Source organism: Oryctolagus cuniculus, chromosome 7, assembly GCF_051225735.1.
Source record: "Oryctolagus cuniculus isolate XC-2025 breed Fujian yellow rabbit chromosome 7, ASM5122573v1, whole genome shotgun sequence".
Taxonomy (NCBI): domain Eukaryota; kingdom Metazoa; phylum Chordata; class Mammalia; order Lagomorpha; family Leporidae; genus Oryctolagus; species Oryctolagus cuniculus.
The window spans coordinates 153930695-153951014 of record NC_142873.1 but is presented as its reverse complement, the minus strand read 5'-3'; the positions used below and the strand labels follow the sequence as shown (position 1 = coordinate 153951014).

The following is a 20320-nucleotide window of genomic DNA, read 5'->3' as shown; positions in this document are numbered from 1 at the left end:
CCTCCCGGAGGAGCGCTGGCAGGAAGCCGGAACTGGAAGCAGCACTGGAACTTGAACCCTGTCACTGAGAGAGGACACGCTCGTGCCAAGCAGCGTCTTAACGCTGTGCCACACACCTACCCTTGGAATTTTCTATATCAACAGCTGTGTTAGCCTGGGACTGGGCTGAGTTTTATTTCCTCCTTTCTAATCTTCACGTCTTTGACTTTTATTTGCCTTTACTGTGCTGGCCAGCACCCCAGTGCAATGTTAAACATCAGCGGGGAGTGCTGTCCTTTCCTCGTTCCTGGTCTCACAGGAAAGCTGCTAACATTCACAGTTAAGCACGCTGTGAGGAAGGAGATTTCTCACAGAGAAGACAATTTTAAATACCACTGGGATTATTCAAGCAAAATTAGGACTTCCTTATAATTCAAATTCCTGATAGTTTTATTGTGGAAAAAAATATATAAATGTAAAAATTATCATCCTAATCTACTGTTATTTTGAATTTTTTCTTTAGTTAGTTCTCCTTTCCCATTGTCATTTTAAAAATCAAGAACGAATCCTTAATTTTGCCCAATGTTTTTCTGCATATGTTGAGACGATTAAATGGCTTTCCTCCTGCAGTCCGATAACCGGGTCAATTACACTGATTCATTTACAAATGTTCAACCAATTTTACACTTCAGGGATAAATCCCGAACTTGGTCACACAAAGCATTATTCTTATAGACTGCTAGATCTGATTTGCTAAAACTTTGCTGAGTATTTTTACGTCCACAAAGGATAGCAACGTGTAATCTGCCATTCTGCAGTACCTGTTATAGTCTGCTGTCAGTTATGCTAGCCTCGTAACAGACTGTGAGGAATCACTCTGTTCTCTAAAACAAACGTGTAGAAGGTTGGTGTTAGCCACTTTGGCCTGGCGCCTTCTTTGCAGGAAGGTTCCGGATAATGCATTCGGCTTCCCTGGGGACACAGCCACCGCACGTTCTGTGCCACCTGACATGGGCTTCCCTGTGGACACAGCCACCCGCACGTTCTGTTCCACCTGACATGGGCTTCCCTGGGGACACAGCCACCCGCATGTTCTGTTCCACCTGACATGGGCTTCCCTGGGGACACAGCCACCCGCACGTTCTGTTCCACCTGACCTCAGTTATGCTGTGTCTCACGGAATCAGCTCATTTCACCGAAGCTGCTGCAGCTGTCACCACAGTCACTCATAATAATCTCTTGGTATTTACAGGCTGGACTGATGCAGCTCTTCACGTTCTGATTTCATCTTCTCTTCTCTTTGACCAGCTTGACTACCAGTTAATTTTACTAACATTTTCAAAGAAACAATTTTTCATTTTGTTAACTTTACTAATTTTTTTTCCTTTTCACTGTTGTTCTTTATTATTTCATTTCCATTCTTCTGGCTTTAGATTTATTTTGGTCATCTACTTTATTTTTTTTAAAGATTTATTTATTTGAGAAGCAGCACTAGAGAGACGAAGGGAGGGTGTAGGGGGGAGAGAGAAAGAGAGAGAGAAGGGACAGAGAGTTTCTTCCCTTTGCTGTTCACTCCCCATATGGTCGTGATGGCCATGGCTGGGCCAGGGCAGAGCCAGGAGCTGGGAGGGAGCCAGGGACTCCTTTCAGGTAAGCGGCAGGTGCCCAGTGCTGCAGCCATTACCCAATGCCTTCCGGGCCCATGAGCAGGAAGCTGGATGGAAAGCAGAGCAGCCAGGACCCGGATCAGTGCTTCCATACAGGAGGCTGGCATTGCCACGCCACCAGCCTCTGGTTGAGCCGTTTGACACAGACTTGGCTGGAGTTTTCTTTGTATTTATTTTGTTTGAGGTTCACTAAGTTTTCTGAATATGCATTGTCGTTCACAATATTTATTGTTTAAAGATTTATTTAAAAAGCAGAGTTAGAGAGTGAGAGACACAGACAGAAAGATCTCCCATCCACTGGTTCCTCCCCAGATGGCTGCAACAGCCTGGGCTGGGTCAGCTGACGGCAAGAGCCAGGAACTCCAGTGGGGTCTCCCATTCGGGCGGCAGGGGCCCAAGCCGGCCACCTTCCACTGCTGTCCCAGGCCCATCAGCAGGGGCTAACTGTGTTGGAAGTGGACCAGTCGAAATCCGAACTGGTGCTCGTATGAGGTGTTACCAATGCAGCGGCTTAGCCCGCTGCGCCCCATGCTGGCCCCAAGCCTGGTAAGTTCTTGGCCGTGAGTTCTTCGTTTACATTACTTTTGCTTCAACTACACGTGTGTGAGGCCTTCTGATGCTGTTCCATGGACCACTGAGGCACTGCTCTTTTTTGAAAATCTTTACTTTCTCCCCGATCTTTTAAGGACGGAAAATTTCTACCAATTCATTTTCAAGCTCCCTGAGTCCTCTCTCCCCTCCTTCCTGCTGCGAGGCCAGCCAGGGGGCGCTCCGCCCAAATACGCTGTTCTTCAGCTCCAGACCTGCCATTTGGCCATTTTAGTAGTTTATTTCTCAGCTAAGATTTCCCATCTCATTAAGAGCATATTTTTCTTAATCCACACACAAAAATTATACAATAATTGCTTTAAAATCCTTGCCAGCTAAATCCAACCAGTTACTTTCAAGGCCATCGCAAAACACCACACGCTGGGTGGCTTAAGGGACAGCAGCTTCTCTCGGTGTTCGGGAGGCTGGGAAGCCAGTGCGAGACCAGGGGTCAGCCTGGCCGCCTTCCGGTGAGGCTCCCCTCGTGCCTTCACGTGGCCTCCGCAGGTGTGTGCGAGATCACTTTTAAACATTCTTACTCATTTGAAGGCAGAGACAGAGATTTCCTACCCACTGGTTCACTCCCCAAATGCTTGCAACTCGCAGGGCTGGGCCAGGTCTGAGCCAGGAGCCAGGACTCAGTCCAGGTCCCCTGTGGGTGGCGGGAATCCAACTACTTGGGCCGCACCTGCCACCTCCCAGAGTGCACATTCGCTGGGAGCCAGCACTGGGAGCATAGCTGGCACCTGAGCCTGGCACATGTGGGGCGTGGGTGTCCCAGAAGTGTCCTACCCGCTATACCAAGCACCTGCCCTGTGTCTCTTCCTCTAAGGGCACTAATTACCCACTACGGGCCTCCGCCTCGTAACCTCACAAAGGCCCCAGCCCCTAATACCATCCCCGGAGTAGTGCTCAACACAGCCATTTCTGCAGATAAACAGATGCAGTCTACTTATGTCTCCACCAATTGTCTTTTTAAGTGTGAGTCATGTTTCACTGTTTCTTTGTTCAATCAGCAATTTTACATTCTATGTTGTATCTCGTGAATCCCATGCTATGGAAAATAAATTGGTTTTTTGGGAGATGGTTGATTTTTGTTGTTGTTGTCTTACCTGGCAATTAATATGGCTGAACTCGAGATTTGGGCAGATTCAGAAACAGAATTTGGGGCTCCTCCTCTGTGTGACTCATTTCTGAGATTTCCCCCATATTTCCAGTTGTTGTGATGGCCCAGCTGCACCCTCTGGTTGTTCACAGCAACAACACTGTAGTCCTTATACTCCCCTACCAGCTGGGGTCTGCCCGCAGGCCACACCACGCTACAATAGCAGACCCACCCAGAAGCAGGCCGTTCTTCCAGTCAGCTCCCTTCCAGTGTCTGCCTACTGTCAGTCACTCTCCAGTCCTCCACGTCGCTGTTTCTTACATTTTATTTGGTCCGTAATTGTTATTTGTGGAAGAGTTAATCTGATGAGAGCTATTCTGCCATGACTGGAAGTGAACTCTATCATTCTTTAAATTTTTGTATTAAAAAAGTTATGAATTTAACTTTTACAGTCTTAGCCATATGCTGCAAGTTTTGATTTGCAATGTTATTTTCTAGATATTTAGTAATATTTTAATAATTTCCTTTTTTTGAAACTTATTTATTTGAAAGGCAGAGCTACAGAGAGGCAAAAGCAGAGAGAGAGAGAGGTCTTCCATTTGCTGGTTCACCCTCAAATGGCGGCAATGGCCAGAGTTGGGCCAATCTGAAGCCAGGAGCCTGGGTCTCCCATATGGGCACGGGGGCCCAAGCACTTGGGCCATCTTCTGCTGCTTTCCCAAGCACATTAGCAGGAAGCTGGGTCAGAAGTGGGGCAGCTAGTACTTAAACAGGCGCCCATATGGGATGCCGGCACTGCAGGTGGTGGCTTTACCCACTATACCACAGCGCCAGCTCCCAATTTTTTTCTTGATCAAATAGTTATTTGAAGTGATTTTTAATCTCTAGGCAGTTAGGGTTTTTGATGTTATTTTATTCTTTAAAATTTTTTATTTATTTTCATTTTATTTGAAAGGCAGAGAGAGAATAAGAATGACAGGGATTATTGTCCATCTGCCAGTTCACTCCCCAAATGCCTGCAACAGCTGGCGTTTGGCCAGGTGGAAGCTGGGAGCCCAGAACTCAATCAAGGTCTCCTTGTGGGTAGCAGGGACCCCAGTACCTGAGCCACCACCTGCTGTCTCTCAGGGTGCACATCAGCAGGAACCTGGAATTGGAAGTGGAGCTGGGACCTGAGCCCAGAAACTCTGATATGGAATACAGGCAGCCCAAGTGGTGGCCTGCTATACCAAATGCCTACCCCCTGATTATATTTGAAATATGCATTCCTTAATTTTTTTTTTTTTTTTTTTTTTTTTTTAATTTGTGAGGCAGAGAGAGAGAGAAAGGGAGGACAGCTCCCATTTGCTGGCTTACTCCTAAATTCTGCAATGGCTAAGGCTGGGCCAGGCTGAAGCTGGGAGCCAGGACATCAATGCACACTACCCACATGGGCAGCAGAAACCCAATCACTTGAGCCATGCCCACTGCCTCCCAGGATGTCCATTAACGGGAAGCTGGAACTGGGGTGGAGCTGGAGCTCAGACCCAGCACTCTGATATGAGATGCAGGTGCCCCAACCTGTGTTCTAACCACTGTATCAAATACCTGCTCCTAAATATGTATTCTTGGTTTTACTCTATTATGGCAAGAAAATGTGGACACTGTGGCGTAGTGGGAAAAGCTGCCACCTGCAGCCAGCATCCCATATGGGCACTGGTTTGGGTCCTGGCTGCCCCACTTCCTATTCAGCTCACTGCTAATGGCCTAAGAAAAGCAAGTGTTTAGGCCCCTGCCACCCATGTGGGAGACCCAGATGAAGCTCCTGGCTTCTGGCATCAGCTTGGCGTCACTGCTGGCCATTGTGGCCATCTGGGGAGTGAGCCAGAGGATGGAGGAGCGATAACTCTCTCTCCTTGCCCCCAACTCTTTCAAATAAATAAATAAATCTTTAAAAAAAATGTGGACTACACAATTTCTACTTCTGTGAATTTTGCTAAGGAGTTGTGGTTGTTGAGGATCTGCTATTTTGCCGGAAGCTGTCTATCAATTCTCTTATTATACAGAATCTCATTTGATACTGAAAGTTGAAGCACTTAGATTAAGGTTTTCCAAATCTTTTTTGTATCTCATGGGAGCTTTTGTTAAAAAAAACCTCACTCGGGGAGGGTATTGCGGCACAGCAGGAGAAGCTGCCGCCTGGGATACCTGGGATTGAGGCCTGCCTCTGCGTGTTTTTTTTTTTAAAATAATTTATTATTTGAAAGGAAGAGTTAGAGAGGCAGAGGCAGAGAGAGGTCTTTCATTCACTGGTTCACTCCCCAGATGGCCACAATGGCAGGAGCTGCGCCAATCCGAAACCAGAAGCCAGGAGCTTCTTCTGGGTCTCCCACACAGGTGCAGGGGCCCAAGGACTTGGGCCATCCTCTACTGCTTTTCCAGGCCACAGCAGAGAGCTGGATTGGAAGTGGAGCAGCCGGGACTTGAGCCGGCTCCCAGAAGGGATACCGGCACTGCAGGCGGTGGCTGTACCTGCTACATCACAGCGCCAGCCCCCGCCTCTGCATCTAATCCAGCTTCCTGCTAATGTACCTGGCTGCAGCAGACGATGGTCCAAGCACTTGGGTTCCTGCCATGCGGGAGACCTGGATGGAGTTCCTGGCTCCTGGCTTGGACCTGGCCCAGCTCTGCCTGGTTTAGTCTGGGGAGTAAATCAGCAGACAGATCTCTGCCTGTCTCTACTCCGTTGTTCTTTCATTTATATTTATATTTTTAAAGCTTACTGTTTACAAATAAAACAAACAGGCCAGCTGGCTGGCTGTGTTGGCGGAGGTGCGGCAGAGGCAGGAGGCTGGCGCCTGGCTCTCCGGTCTTCCCTCTCTTGGCTACCTGTGGTGTTCTGCAGAAGTGCGAGAAGATGGAGAGCGGTTCTGAGAGAGGCAGTGTGCGGGAGGCCTCACACCTGCTGTTCCTGGTTTTGAGGCTGCAGGAAGGGGCCGTGAGCCAAAGAATGAGGCAGCCTGTAGACGTTGGGTTTCCCTCAGGCTTCAGCCAGGGAAACAGCTGCCTTGGGCACACAGCTGCAAGGAACCAAACTCCGCCAAAAGCCCAAAGAACATAAGAGCTTTCCTCTCGTCTCCAGGAAGGAATGCAGCCTGCTTGCACCCCGTTTTAGTCTGCTGAGCCCCACAGCAATCTCCTGACCCACAGAACTGTAAGAGGGGCCAGGTTCCTCTTCCAGTCCAGCTCTCTGCTGTGGCCCGGGAGTGCAGTGGAGGATGGCCCAAGTGTTGGGCCCCTGCACCTGCATGGGAGACCAGGAAGAAGCACCTGGCTCCTGGCTCCGGATTGGTGCAGCACTGGCCATAGCGGCCATTTGTGGGGTGAAACAATGGAAAGAAGACCTTTCTCTCTGTCTCTAACGCTACCTCTCAAAAAAAAAAAAACTGTAAGAGTTAAGTTTACATTGTGATGAAGTCACTAAGTCTGCGGGAGCTGGCTCACATGGCAACAGAAACAACCCCGTATCTCCACGGTGTCCTCTCATCATCTAGCCACGGTTCTGGTATTTCTCATTATACTGGGAGACACAGGCCCAGACATACAGAATGGAGCGATACTGAGCGCTCCACAAACATGCCAAGTAACTTCAGCTACTCTACAACTTGTCATCCTTCTATCTGGTGAAGAAAAGGAATCATACAAAGACTCTTTTTCTTGATATAATCTTTCTGAAACAGACACCTGCCTCATTTTTGTTGTCAAGACAGGTGACAGAGTCCAGTCACTGAATACGCTCAGATTTTTTTTTAAAGATTTATTTATTATTTATTTGAAAGGCAGAGAGGCGGGGCGGGGGGCGGTTTCCACCTGCTGGTTCACTCCCCAGATGGTCACAATGGCCTGGGAAAGCAGCAGAAGGTGGCCCAAGTGCCTGTGCCCCTGCACACACACGGGAGACCGGGAAGAGCCTACTGGCTTCAGATCGGTGCAGCTCCGGCCGTTGTGGCCATCTGGGGAGTGAACTGTGGCTGGAAGACTTTTCTCTCTGGTTTTCCCTCTCACTGTCTGTAATTCTACCTCTCAAATAAGTAAGTAAAATCTTAAAAAAACAAAACTAAAAACAAACAAACAAACAAACAGAGACCTGGCTCACAGAGATACTCACTTGTTCAGATCAACCTCGTACGTCTGCATGCGCGGTTTATCTCCAGCCTTGTCTGGGTCCCATCTGTAAATGGCAAATTTTTTGATTCGAGGAGCTGTGGCTGCAGCTGTCTGGGCCTCTCGACAGGCCTGAAATGTCAAAAAGTTCACAAAAAAAGAAAAAAACATTAACAATGCAAGACAGTTCCTCATTAAGTTGATGGATACTGGACAGGACCACACATTACAGACGCACAGTCTTCTTGGGGAAGGCACAGGCAGCAGCAGCCAGCAACCAGGAACCCCATTACACTCCCCGCACCGCACGCACCGGACCTGGGGAACAGCACTGTAAGTAGACAGACCTTTGTCTTCACACAGCTTACCAGGTCTTGAACGAGAGTGAAACTGAGTATTCACAGCCAAGTGTGAGAGTGACAGTGACGGGAAAGCACAGGGAGCTCTGGGCGCACACAGGAGAGACCTAACCTCGTGTCGGAGGTCAGGTGACACGGGTGCACAGGGATGGGCTTGCTGCAGGCTGAGGGGACGGCACGCATAAGGCCTGGGGAGGAACACAGGGCACGTGCGAGGACCTGAGCAGGGGCCGGCGGGAGGCCCCTGTGAGAGAGAGGAAGGGGACGCAGAACTGAGAGAGGCCAGAGACTTCTGAGCTGAGTTCTGATCTTACCCTAAGGGCTTGAGCTGCTGCCAACGACAGTGTCTGGTCAGGGGAGGGATGACACCAGTTTACGGTGGGTTGTAAACGAGAATCCTCAGACTGGATCTGGGGAACCAGTCAGAGAGCCACTGCAGTTAGCAACCCACGGGATCCTGGCGTTTCTAGCCCAGGGCAGAAAGCAAGGTGCACACTGCACGCGACCACAAAACAACTTCAGGGAACAAGCAGCGGGGTTCTCTCATTCCAGTGATCCCATTCAGATGTTCTCTTCTCCCAGAACTTACAGTCTCTGCCAGAGGGACCCTCATGGGGCGGCCAAGGAATCCTGTGACAACAGGGGCTGCTGGGACGTGGGGGGGCCTCTGACGCCACCTTCCCCTCCCCCAACAACTGCTTCCGCATAAGGACACGTTTGTAAGAAGGTGCTGTTGCCACCAAAAGTTTTATATTTAAATTCATACCCATTTCACAGCCACTTCTTTCTTTCTTTCTTTTTTTACTGCCAGGCGCCATGTTAAAGTGAGCCAGGACCACAGGCCAGGTCTGCCTGCTCTAAGACGTGTGTGAACACTGTACTTGGCCACTGACCTACGCGCGTTCTCAGGTCTCTGCGTCCTCCGCTCCTCAAGGGCATGAAATGGGTTACCTTCACATCTCCCAGCATGCCTTGTCAGGCCTTTGCATACAGCAGTCAACCCAGTTAGGACGGAGTGAAGAAGAGAGGAAAAGCTGAGCGTGAGACTGACATAAATACGTGGTTTTAAAAAAAAAAAAAAACACCTTAAAAGGCTCAAAAGTGCAACTGCTTACAAACAAATGCCCCTCTGTACGGCATTTTCTCCTAAGCTGGCCCCATTCCAGGGTCCCTGAAGCGCTTCCCTGCCCAAGCAGATGCAACAAGGCCGAGACCACATCTGGTCAAGCCGAGCCACACGGAGACGGGGAGACAGCCCAATCAGCAACCCTACACTAAACCTCATTTTGTATACAGAAAAATTCACACCACATTTCAGGCCAGACAATTCCTTTATAAACTGTCAAAGCAAGAAAAAAGCCAAAAGTTAATGGACTAATTGCCAAAATATGCACTAATATTTGCTGGTCAAAGCGCTCCAAATTAACTAGAACTGAAAATACAAACATCAGCTCTCAGTGTGAAAGGAGAACAAGTATAGGAAAATGAAAGTGAAGATGAAGCTGTGCGTTATCACCAAGCTGGCCAAGGTCATTAACAAAGGCAAAGTCCGTTTACAGTGAACATTTTCCACTAGGAACGCCATTTTGAAAAACATGGATGTTTGGCTAATGCCACCTTGTGGTCTGCAAAGGAAGTGAAGAGAGGAAAGACTGCTGAAGACAGCGCTTCTAGCCAATGCTTAATTTACTTAATTTAGCTCCTTTTTTGGTTTTGTTGGGAGGTGATAAGGTAGAATCCATTACAACAGGATCCAACAATTTTTTTAATGTGTATTTATTGCCTTTTACTTGAAAGGCAGAGTGACAGACACTGTTAAGCTGCTGGTTCGCTCCCAAATGCCCCAACGTTAGGGCTGGGCCAGGCTGGAGCCAGGAACTCCACCCAGATCTCCCACACAGGTGGCAGGTGCCCAAGCACTTGGGCATCATCACTGTCTCCAGCTTAAGTTAGCAGGAAGCTGGATCCGAAGTGGAGTAGCTGAGATTCAAACCAGCACTTTGACATGGGGTGCAGGTGCTGCCGCTGGAGGCTTAACCTCTGCACCACATCGCTCACCACAATTTTAAATGCATAATTTATGAGTTCTTACAAACTCATATAACCCCACCACAATTATGACAGAATGCTTCCATCCACAAAGTCTCTCAGGGTGGGCATTTAGTGCAGTGGTTAAGGTGCTGCTTGGAGTGTCCGTATTCCTCATCAGAGGCCAGGGTTCAAGTCCCGGTTCCACTCCAAACCCACCTCCCTAGCGATGCACACCTGGGAGGCAGCAGGTGGTGGCTTGGGAGGTTGGGCCCTGACGCCCGTGTGGGGGACCTGGACGGAGGCTCGCGGTTTCAGTCCGGCCTGGACTGAAATGACCCAGCAGACGGGCGTTCTCTCTCTGAATCTCTTTCTACTTCGCTCAGGGGCTGGCGTTGTAGCATGTCTTTCTAAAAAAAATAAGAACTGAGAAACAACAGCTCTCTCGTGACCCTTTCCATCCGTCCCCTCTCCCTGCCCCCAGCAGCTGCCTTCTACAGATAGTAAATGGGCGCACAGTCTAGCTCGCTCACTCAGCACAGCTGTGTGAATCTCACACAGGCTACTCCAGTTGCTGCTGCATAAAAACAGAGCATTTTCATCTGGAAGTCACTACAGATTCGCGTGCATTGTGAGCAGCACTGCTGAGACGCCTCACATTCCTCACTCAGCACCCCCCCCCCAGCAGACAGTCAAGATGCAGACCCTCACCACAGGGGCCTGACGTTGCCCTTTTTCTTTTATAGAAAAAAAGATTTAGTTATTTGGGGCTGTTGCTGTGGCGTAGCAGGTGAAGCCACTGCCTGTAGTGCCAGCACCGCATATGGGCACCGGTTCAAGTCTCGGCTGCTCCACTTCCGATCCAGCTCTCTGCCAGGCCTGGGAAAGCAGTAGAAGATGGCCCAAGTCCTTGGGCCCCTGCACCCACGTAGGAGACCCGGAAGAAACTCTTGGCTCCTGGCTTCGGATAGATGCAGGTCTGGCTGTTGTGGACATCTAGGGAGTGAACCAGCGGATGGAAAACCTCTCTCTCTCTGTAACTGCCTTTTAAACAAACAAACAAAATAAATAAATCTACAAAAAAAAAAAAGATTTAATTATTTGCTTAAGAGTCAGAATTACAGAGAGAGAGGCCTTCCATCCTCTGGTTTGCTCCCCAAGTGGCTGCACATGCCGGAGCTGGGCGATCTGAAACCAGGAGCTTCTTCCTGGTCTCACACATGGGTGCAGGGGCCAAGGACTTGGGCCATCTTCTACTGCTTCCCCAGGCCACAGCACAGAGGTGGATTGGAAGAGGAGCAGCTAAGACTAGAATCAGTGCCCATATGGGATGCCAGCGCCGCAGGTGGAGAATTAACCTACGCGTCAAGGCGCTGGCCCTGAGCTGTTCTTTATTTATGTAATTTTGTCATTTTAGGAATGTTAAATAAATGCTAAATAAATCTGTAATACTATCTTTTGGGACTGGCTTTTTTCTTTAAGAATAATTCTCTGGAGATTCTTCCAGCTTGCCATGTATATGAATAGTTTGCTTCTTTCTGTGGTCCACAGTATGATGTCACATCTGATTCATCATTCAACCACTGAAGTGCATCTGGGTTGTGAATAAAGCTGCTGTGAGCATTATGGGCAACTTCTAAGTCTTCACTGCCCAGGAGTGGGACTGCTGGCTTGTATGGAAGCTATGGGTTTAGTTAAGAACCTGCTGAGGCTGGCGCTGTGGCGCAGTGGGTTAATCCTCTGCCTGCGGCACCAGCATTCCATATGAACACTGGTTCTAGTACCGGCTGCTCCTCTTCCAATCCAGCTCTTTGCTGTGGCCTGGGAAAGCAGTAGAGGATGGCCCAAGTCCTTGGGCCCCTGCGCCCATGTGGGAGATCCGGAGGAGGCTCCTGGCTCCTGGCTCCGGATCGGCACAGCTCCGGCCGTTGCGGCCATCTGGGGAGTGAACCAACGGAGGGAAGACCTCTCTCTGTCTGTTCTTCTCACTGTCTGTAACTCTACTTCTCAAATAAATAAATAAAATCTAAAAAATAAAAAAAAGAAACTGCCAAACTGTTTTCTAGAGTGGGTGGCCACTGTGGCTGAGGCAGCACTCCCTAAATGGCCACAATGGCTGCAGCTGAGCCGATCCGAAGCCAGGAGCTTCTTCCAGGTCTCCCATGTGGATGCAGGGGTCCAAGGACTTGGTCCATCCTCTGCTACTTTCCCAGATACAACAGCTGGGAGCTGGAATGGAAGTGGAGCAGCCAGGACTCAAACTAGTGCCCATATGGGATGCCGGTGCTGCAGGCCAAGGCTTTAACCTGCTGCATCACAGTGCCAGCCCCAACAACAGGATTTCTGAAAAATACGACTCCTTCAAGTTCCTACTATCTAATTTGGACTTTAAACAGAATCTGGGACTCTGGAGTTCTCAGCTATAACTCTATACAGCTTGCATATCCCTTATCCAAAATACACAGGACCGGGATACTTGTTTCAGACTTCCAAGTTTCCGGCTTTGGGTGTGGGCATTTGGCACGATGGGTAAACTAGCACTGGGGGTGTCCACAGCCCACGAGAGTGTCTGGGCTGGAGGCCCGGCCCTTCTTCTGACCCTGGGAGGATGCAGGTGATGGATCAGGTGGTGGGGGCCCTGCCACCCACAGGGGAGACCCAGATCGAGTTCTGGATTCGGATTCCTGGCTTTAGTGAATCAGTGGACAGAAGGTTTCTCTCTGCCTTACAAATAAAATAAATAAAAATTTCAACAAGTTTTACATTCTGGAAAAATTCAGATTTTAAACTCGACCTATGGTAGTATAGCCTGACTTGGTACAGCAGGTGGGCAGCAGCGTCAGGTTCTGTCGGGCCTGGTTTCACGCCCACAAGGCCTGCTGAAGACGACTGTGGGGGCCAGCGTGTGGCAGAGCCGGTTAGACACCGCCATCCCTTTGGAGGGCCGGATCAAGTGTGGCTGCTCCACTTCTGACCCAGCTCCCTGCTAATATCCCAGGGAAGGCAGCAGAAGATGCTCAAGTGCCTGGGCCCCTGACCCACGTGGCAGACACGGACGGGATTCCAGGCTCCTAGTTCATCCCATACAGGGATGCTGGCGCTGCAGCCCACGGCTTAACCTGCTGTGCCACATAACCAGCTCCACAAGTAAGTATCTTAAGGTAATAAATCCTAATGTAAGTGTTGGGGTGCCCCAAAGTGTCCCCAATTTGTTTTTCTCAAAACAACTAATTTAAACTGATTTTGAATTAAAAGCATCACTTTTAGACAACACCTGGTGGGGTGAGGGGGAGTTTACCAGCATGAGGAGAGAAGACACTGAGATCAAAAGCCTCACCGTCACGGAGCTTTGCTCATCTCGAGGTCTGCGTGACGCTGATCCGGGGCACAGGGGTAATGCTAGTGGTACAGCAGGTTAAGGTGCCCCTGCAACTCCGCACCTCAGTGCTAGTTCACATCCTGACTGCTCCACTTCTGATCTGACTTCCTGCTAATGGTCTGCGAGAGCAGCAGCAGATAGCCCAAGTGCCTGGCCCCCTGCCATTCATGTGGGAGACCCGGATGGAATTCCTGGCTCTTGTTGTGGGCCTGGTCCAGCCCTGGCTATTACATTTGGGGAATGAACCAGTGAATGGCACATCTCTCTCTGTCTCTCCCTCTCTCTGTCACTGTGGCTTTCAAATAATCTTAAAAGAAAAAACGAATAAAAATACCCTGACGGAATCTGCTGGCAGAGTGGGTGTGAGAATCAGGCAGAGCAGGGGTGACTCCAGCTTCTGGTCCAAGCTACCGAGGACAGAAGAGAAAGCTGGGGCCTGGGTGGGGGCGGAGGAGAAAGCTGGGCCGGGGTGGGGGCGGAGGAGAAAGCTGGGCCTGGGTGGGGGCGGAGGAGAAAGCTGGGCCTGGGTGGGGGTGGGGGAGAAAGCTGGGCCTGGGTGGGGCGGCGGCAGGACCCTCAGGACTGCAAGGCTGAAGATGTGTCAATATCTCAACCCCCCACGTGGAGCTCTGAGGCTGTAACTGGGTGGCCATCCGAACCTGGAGATCGCCGGCAAGGCCTGGCTGGAGACACGAGCGCATGACACCCATAGAGCCAAGGGAATGTCTGCGGACAGGTCAAAGGCTGGGGGGATGGCAAGAAACCAGCAAGACAGAGACAGCCGAGGTGTCAAGGGAAACCCAGACCCGGATGTCCGGAAGCCGGGGGAGAGGTTCCGAGAAACATCGCGAGAACTGCGGGCCCACCACCACGCAGGCCGCTGCTGCACGTGAGCCAGCAACTTCAGGGACGGGGGACCGGGATGGGCTCAGGAGGAACGCGGAGACGGATCCTGGGCTGCAGGCTCACACATGTCCGCAGAGTCCTCCTTCAGAGATGAGTGACGTGGCTGACAGCCACACGTGCGTGTTTGTGCGTGTGCTCGAGACGAGTGTGCCGAGAGAGAGAACACACTACGAGTGCCGGGGAGAGGGGGATTCCTGGAGGGAGGAGGGGCTGGCGGGGGAGCACTGCTAGTTCCCGGCTAACAGGAGGAGGGGGAGGATGTGGGTAAAGGTGAGGTCCTGCCCAGCACTTCAACAAAAACCCACACTGGGAGGGGCCCTGCAAGAGCACCCCTACCTCAATCTACCAGACCAGCGAGGGCTAAAGGCGTGGAGACCACTTCTGGAAAATCTTGCCCAAGACTGACTTCACAGGGGCCGGCACTGTGCTGTAGTGGGTAAAGCCTCCGCCTGCAGTGCCGACATCCCATAGGGGCACTGGTTCGAGTCCCGGCTGCTCCACTTCTGATCCGGCTCTCTGCTATGGCCTGGGAAAGCAGTGGAAGATGGCCCAGGTCCTTGGGCCCCTGTACCTGCATGGGAGACCTGGAAGAAGCTCCTGGCTTCGGATTGGCCCAGCTCCAGCTGCTGCAGCCATTTGGGGACTTAACCAGTGGATGGAAGACCTCCCTCTCTCTGCCTCTCTGTAACTCTGCCTTTCAAATAAACAAACACATCTTAAAACAAAAAATTAACTTCACAGTTTATAATTAAGCAGGGTAGATCAGTAGCTAGACGGAGGGGAAAGGTGGATTCCGGAGCCTGCTGGAAGCTTCCTCAGGGAGCAGGCACGGGACGGAGCCCACGGAGGCCGGAGAGCGCGGAGGGGCACCGGCCTGGGCGGGGCGGGAGGGCTGCAGGAGGACGAGCCTGCGTCGGAGGTGCAGGAGGCGCAGGCTGTGGCCTCTGCAGCTTGTGAGTGCCACCGCTCAGACCCAGCGGTACCACCTGCCGCCCACGAGCTGCCCACGAGCGTGCGCCTCCACCCCTGTACCGGCGTGGGTGGTACTCGCAGCCACACTGGGGGTGACTGATGGCCAAGCTTCTGCACAGCCCGGAATAAAGCGATGTCCGCTTCCCAAAACTGGCCCCGCTAGGAGCAAGGAAACGCAGCTGTCCACGGGCGGCTCTCTCCCCGCGAGAAACGAGCAGACCACCCGGCAGCTAAGGCAGCACAGACACGCAAAGGCAGAGCCGGGGGGCGAACTCGGCGTGACCTTGTACGGGCCTCACTGGACCGACACTGGCCCAGGCGATGCGCCCTTCCTGCCACACGTCCCTGTCGCTGCGGCTCTCGCTGACCGGCCAGCCCAGCGGCCACGGGGAGCTGGGGCACAAGGCCACCGCCATCGACCAGCGCCGGGCAGAGGTCAGCTGGAGGCTCCGGCAGGCCACCTCCTTCCCCTGCCCCCGCCGGCCCGCGACGTGTCCGAGTTCCCCGGGCTCGCTGCGCAGCGCTGGGAGCAGAGCCCTGTGTCGCCCGGCGGCCCGCTCACCCGACACTCGCTCCGCTACTCGGGGGGGGGGGGGGTTTGGTATTTTTGTTTGTGAACTTGCACTAGGGAGTTTCTCAGCTATCAGGTTTTTTTAAAAAAGCCCCCGATTTACCAGTTTTTGGCTACCATAAGCAGTTTTTTGGAGGCCTCAGTTAAAGAATTCCTGCTTTCCCACCTAACGGGGTTGCTGAGGGAAGAAAACAGACGTGAACGGGGTTTGTAACGACTTAGGCCCTGATGTGGCAATCCTGGTTTCCCGGTCTACACGGTCCCGCGCAGAATGCGGATGGGAGAACCCACGCAGTCGCTCTCGCCGCGCGCCCTTTGCAGGCTCAGAGAGCCCCCAGGGGGACAGGTGCGGCTCCCCCGATCCTCGCCTTGTGCCCTGGGGAGTCACCTCGCTCCCACACCCCGCAGGCTTCCCTCTCTACAAAGGCGACAGTTCGCTGGCAGAAAAAGGGCTTGGAGCCCAAACGTTTGGATTCAAATTCTGGTTCCGACAGCCACTCGCATGCCCTGTGACCTTGAGCGATTCAAGCTCCCTCCTTGGGACGTTTTCGCGTCCTTATCTCTAAAAAGTCGCCTCCGCGCGGACGGACGCCCAGGCTGCGGCGCGGGGCAGACGGGGATGCTGCCGGCCACACGCAAAACGCTGCGCGGGTGGGAAGCGGGCCTCCGCCTCCGAGGCCCAGCCCGGGCTCCCGCAGCCCCTCCGCGGCCCCTCAGCTCCAGGCAGCCTCTGTAACTCCCATGCCTCCCCACTTCCTCCGGGCCCGGCGCTCACCTGCAGGCAGACTCCGCCAAGGGCTGTGGCCGGGAACCGGCGCCTCAAGGAGACCGCGACCACCGCCGCCATTTTGGCTCCTGACGTCAGCCCTACCCCTTAACCCCGAGGGCGCCCTCCGCCGGCGTCCCGTCGAACACCGCGGCGCAGCGCCAGGGACCCGCTAGCCGCGTACGGGGCCACCGAGTAGGAGGCGGTGTCCGCCTTCCCGGGTGGGAGGAGGGAAGACTGAGCAAGCCAGAGTGAGAGTGCGCAGTGCCGGTCACCAGGGCGCATGCCCAGTTGGCGTCCTCCTACCACCCGCGGCGTACGTAGGTGACCTTTGCAGAGGAAGGGGCGTGGCCTTAGATGGAGGGCGGGCCAAAGAGGGTGGGTCTAAGACCAAGAGGGGGCGGAGCCACCCAGTCTAAATCCCTGCCCTGATTTTAACTCTTTTACTCCCAAAAATACTTTAGCCTTATCACTGATATGTTTCTTTGTTTTTTTTTTTTAAGATTTATTTTATTTATCTGAAAGGCAAAGTTATATATATATAGAGAGAGACACAGAGAGAGATCTTCCATCTGCTAGTTCCCTCCCCAGATGGCCACAACAGCCGGGGCGGGCCAGGCGGAAGCCAGGAGCCAGCAGCTTCACCCGGGTCTCCCACCTGGGTGCAGGGGCCCCAGGGATTGGGCCGCCCTCCGCTGCTTTCCCAGGCGCATCGGCAGGGGCTGGACTGGAAGTGGAGCCCCTATGGGATGCCTACAGGGCCCGACTCCGAGGCGCTGGCAGGGGCTGGGTGCGGGGATGCTGCCCGGAGCCAGCGAGCCACTCGCTGAATTTACCCCTCATACGGTGACGGACCGGTGGCCGGGCGGGCCGTACAGTGAGCTGCATCCCGTCCCCGGGCCTCGGGACCATCTGGCCTCAGGTGTCACCGTCGTCTCCCGGGTCCCCTCACAGTCTGAGGTCCACTGTTTCTTGGGTTTCTGTTTCTGCACCTCGGCGGCTCTCCCGGCCTCCTGCATGGCCCTCTCGGAGCCAGCCTTGCTCCAGGGACGTAATGACCTCGTGCAGGGCATCGCCTGGTGCCCTCAGTTGCCCCAGGAGTTCAGATCCCGGTGTCTCTCTCTCTGCCTACATCCCAGGGTGGCCTATTCATGGTCTGGTTCCCACACGCACGGCTGAGCTGGGTGCTGTTGGCGAGAGTGAGCTGGCCCTGTGCACTGGTTGAGTGTCTGGGGTCCTGCGTTGGACCCTGGCTATGCTGCCACTGTGGCCTCACTCGAGGGAGTGTGTGATGGACAGGGCCGGAACCCCTGGTCTCACCTCGAGTCTTCCCCACAAGGCCCGCGCCACCTTGGCCAGCTCCCTCCCCAAATCTGGGGGAAAAAAAGCGCTCCTTGCTGTCCCTGAGCCGTCCTCTTCCTCCAAGGGGAGTGCTTCTAGAACACTGACCCTCAGCTTAGGGCTCTTTCATGGCACACGCCAGGTCTGGGCCAGTGGCTCCCCCGCCAGTCTGCACGGGTCACCTTGGGAAAAGCAGCCTTGATTTATGGATGGGCTCTCGGTGCCAAGGGCCCATGCGCCTGGCGGTCACATCATTCCTGGGCTTCGTGGGGATTTGGGAAGCTCAAAGTTATGGGGGAACAAATTCCTGGGCGGCTGTGCCTCCGCCCCGGACTTCGGGATTCCAGAGAGGCCCAGCTGCGAGGAGTTTCATCGCCAGCTCCTGACCGCTCCCCAGGGCGGCCTTGTGCTGACCCTGAGGGTCTCTGCCTGGTTCCCACTCCTCTGAGAGTGCAGCGTGGCTGCACCCGCTCTGCCAGCAACTTTATTTGTTCCCCCATAACTTTGAGCTTCCCAAATCCCCACGAAGCCCAGGAATGATGTGACCGCCAGGCGCATGGGCCCTTGGCACCGAGAGCCCATCCATAAATCAAGGCTGCTTTTCCCAAGGTGACCCATGCAGACTGGCGGGGGAGCCACTGGCCCAGACCTGGCGTGTGCCATGAAAGAGCCCTAAGCTGAGGGCCAGTGTTCCAGAAGCACTCCCCTTGGAGGAAGAGGACGGCTCAGGGACGGCAGGGAGAGTTTTCCCCGGTTTGGGTGGCCGAGGACACTGCCTGGGACAGACTGGAGGAGCCTCACGGGCTCAGTGCTGGGTCAGGAAGAGTAAGGGGACCTCAGCCTTGTCACGAGTCCCCCCCCCCAGGCTGCCACGTGAAACACAGAATCTTGAACCAGCGTGCCCAGCACCCCAATGGTTCAGGCGAGGAGACCCTGGGCCCAGACGGGGAGGGAGCTGGCCAAGGTGGTGCGGGCCTTGTGGGGAAGACTCCAGGTGAGAGCAGGGGTCCTGGTCCCGTCCATCATGCACTCCCTCAAGTGAGGCCACAGTGGCAGCGTAACTGGGGTCCAGCCCAGGACCCCAAACACTTAACCCCACTCAACCAGTGCACAGGGCCAGCTTACTCTCGCCAAGTTTGTCACTTACAAACACAGGGAGCGGGCTGGTCCCAGTGCAGTGGTGTTTACAAACACAGGGAGCGACTGTTGCCATCTTCTGGACCCTGTCCGTCCCTGGACAGCCGGCGGCTGAGCAATCTTGGGTGGGAATTTTGTGTGGGGAGCCCCTTCTTCCCCCCAGGGCTGGAAATCAAGTCCAGAATTAAAAAGTCAAAAGCCACGTGTTGTGTCAGCTGTGATTTGCACATTTGACTCTATGCTAATGTCCTGTGGTTTAGGGCGACCTGGCTGCTCCCCCCGCCCCGCCTCCCCCTCCCCCCCAGGCGGCTCAGGAGGGTTGGATTTAGGCACAAGTAGCAGGTGATCTTAGCGCCTAGCAGATTTATCTGCCTCGAGTGAAGCTCACTTCACCCCGTTTGGCCCCTGTCTCATCCAAAATTCAGGACCTGGTTTGCCTTTGACCCCGGGGACAGTTGCTCCCCTTCCATCCCTCCGACACCTCTCTCTTCATCCTGCTGGGTCCTGGGCACCTCCAGCTGGGGGTCCCAAGGGCCCTTGACTTTCACCATCTGAGAAGCCTGCACGCCCGCACCACCGTCCACCCAGGTCCAGACCAGACCCCTGCTGTCATCCTTGGTTCTCGGCCCCCTCTGCATCCCATCCCCCACACCTCCAAGGCCTCCTGGCCCAGCACAAGCCCCTCCGTCCGGCGCGTCTTCCCTTCCTCACTCCTCCCTCCAGCTCTGCAGTCATCTCCTTGGCTTGGATCCGGATGTCCTTTCCTCCTTCTTCATGGGACGGATTTGTTACCATTGAAGGGTCAATGCCAGCTTTGTGCTACCCTGGAAGCCACCCCTTGACCATCTCCATCAGAACCTCTGTATAGGCCACGCGTGCACAGACGCCTGGGTAACAGTTACCTGTCTGTGTGTCTGTCTCCCCGGGCTGTGGGCATGTTGAGGGCCTGCCCCACCTGTTCTATGTTCCTCGTAGAACTTACAGCTACCTGCAAGTATGCTGTTAGAGATTCCATCTGCTGGTTCACTTCCCAAATGCCTGCAACAGCCAAGGCTGGGTCAGGCCAAAGCCAGGAACCCGGAGCTCCTCCCAGGCCTCTCGCTTGGATGGCAGGGACCCAAGCACTTGAACCCTCATCTGCTGCCTCTCAGGCGCATTAGCAGGAAGCTGGATCGGAAGCAGAGCAGCTGGGACTTCATCCGGTACTCTGACATGGGGTGCTGCGTACCCCCTGTGCCGCAGCACCGGCCCCTGGTTTTGACTTTTATGAGTGTATTGACCCATGCCAGAGGTCAAGAGTGCTGTCCGTCTTGTCTCTGGGACTTCATCTTGCTTGTGGCCACTTTGGGGGATGTGTCCATCGTATGTTAGCCTTGCTA

General features: G+C 53.5%; 1 protein-coding gene across 2 annotated transcripts in view; it reads right to left on the bottom strand.

Moving 5' to 3' along the window:
- Positions 1–16554, bottom strand: part of SDHB (succinate dehydrogenase complex iron sulfur subunit B) — a 33735-nt gene extending 17181 nt beyond the window's left edge. Inside the window, exons 1-2 of one of the 2 annotated variants that reach the window (XM_070079227.2) lie at positions 16473–16554; positions 7487–7614 (exon numbers count right to left, since the gene is read on the bottom strand). In XM_070079227.2, the coding sequence (XP_069935328.1) occupies positions 7487–7614; positions 16473–16544 (200 nt within the window). In that variant the 5' untranslated portion in view covers positions 16545–16554. Of the gene's footprint in view, positions 1–7486; positions 7615–8734; positions 8818–16472 lie in introns of those variants that run through there. The other variant, XM_089301433.1, reaches the window with a different exon arrangement.
- Positions 16555–20320: the final 3766 nt, after the last annotated feature.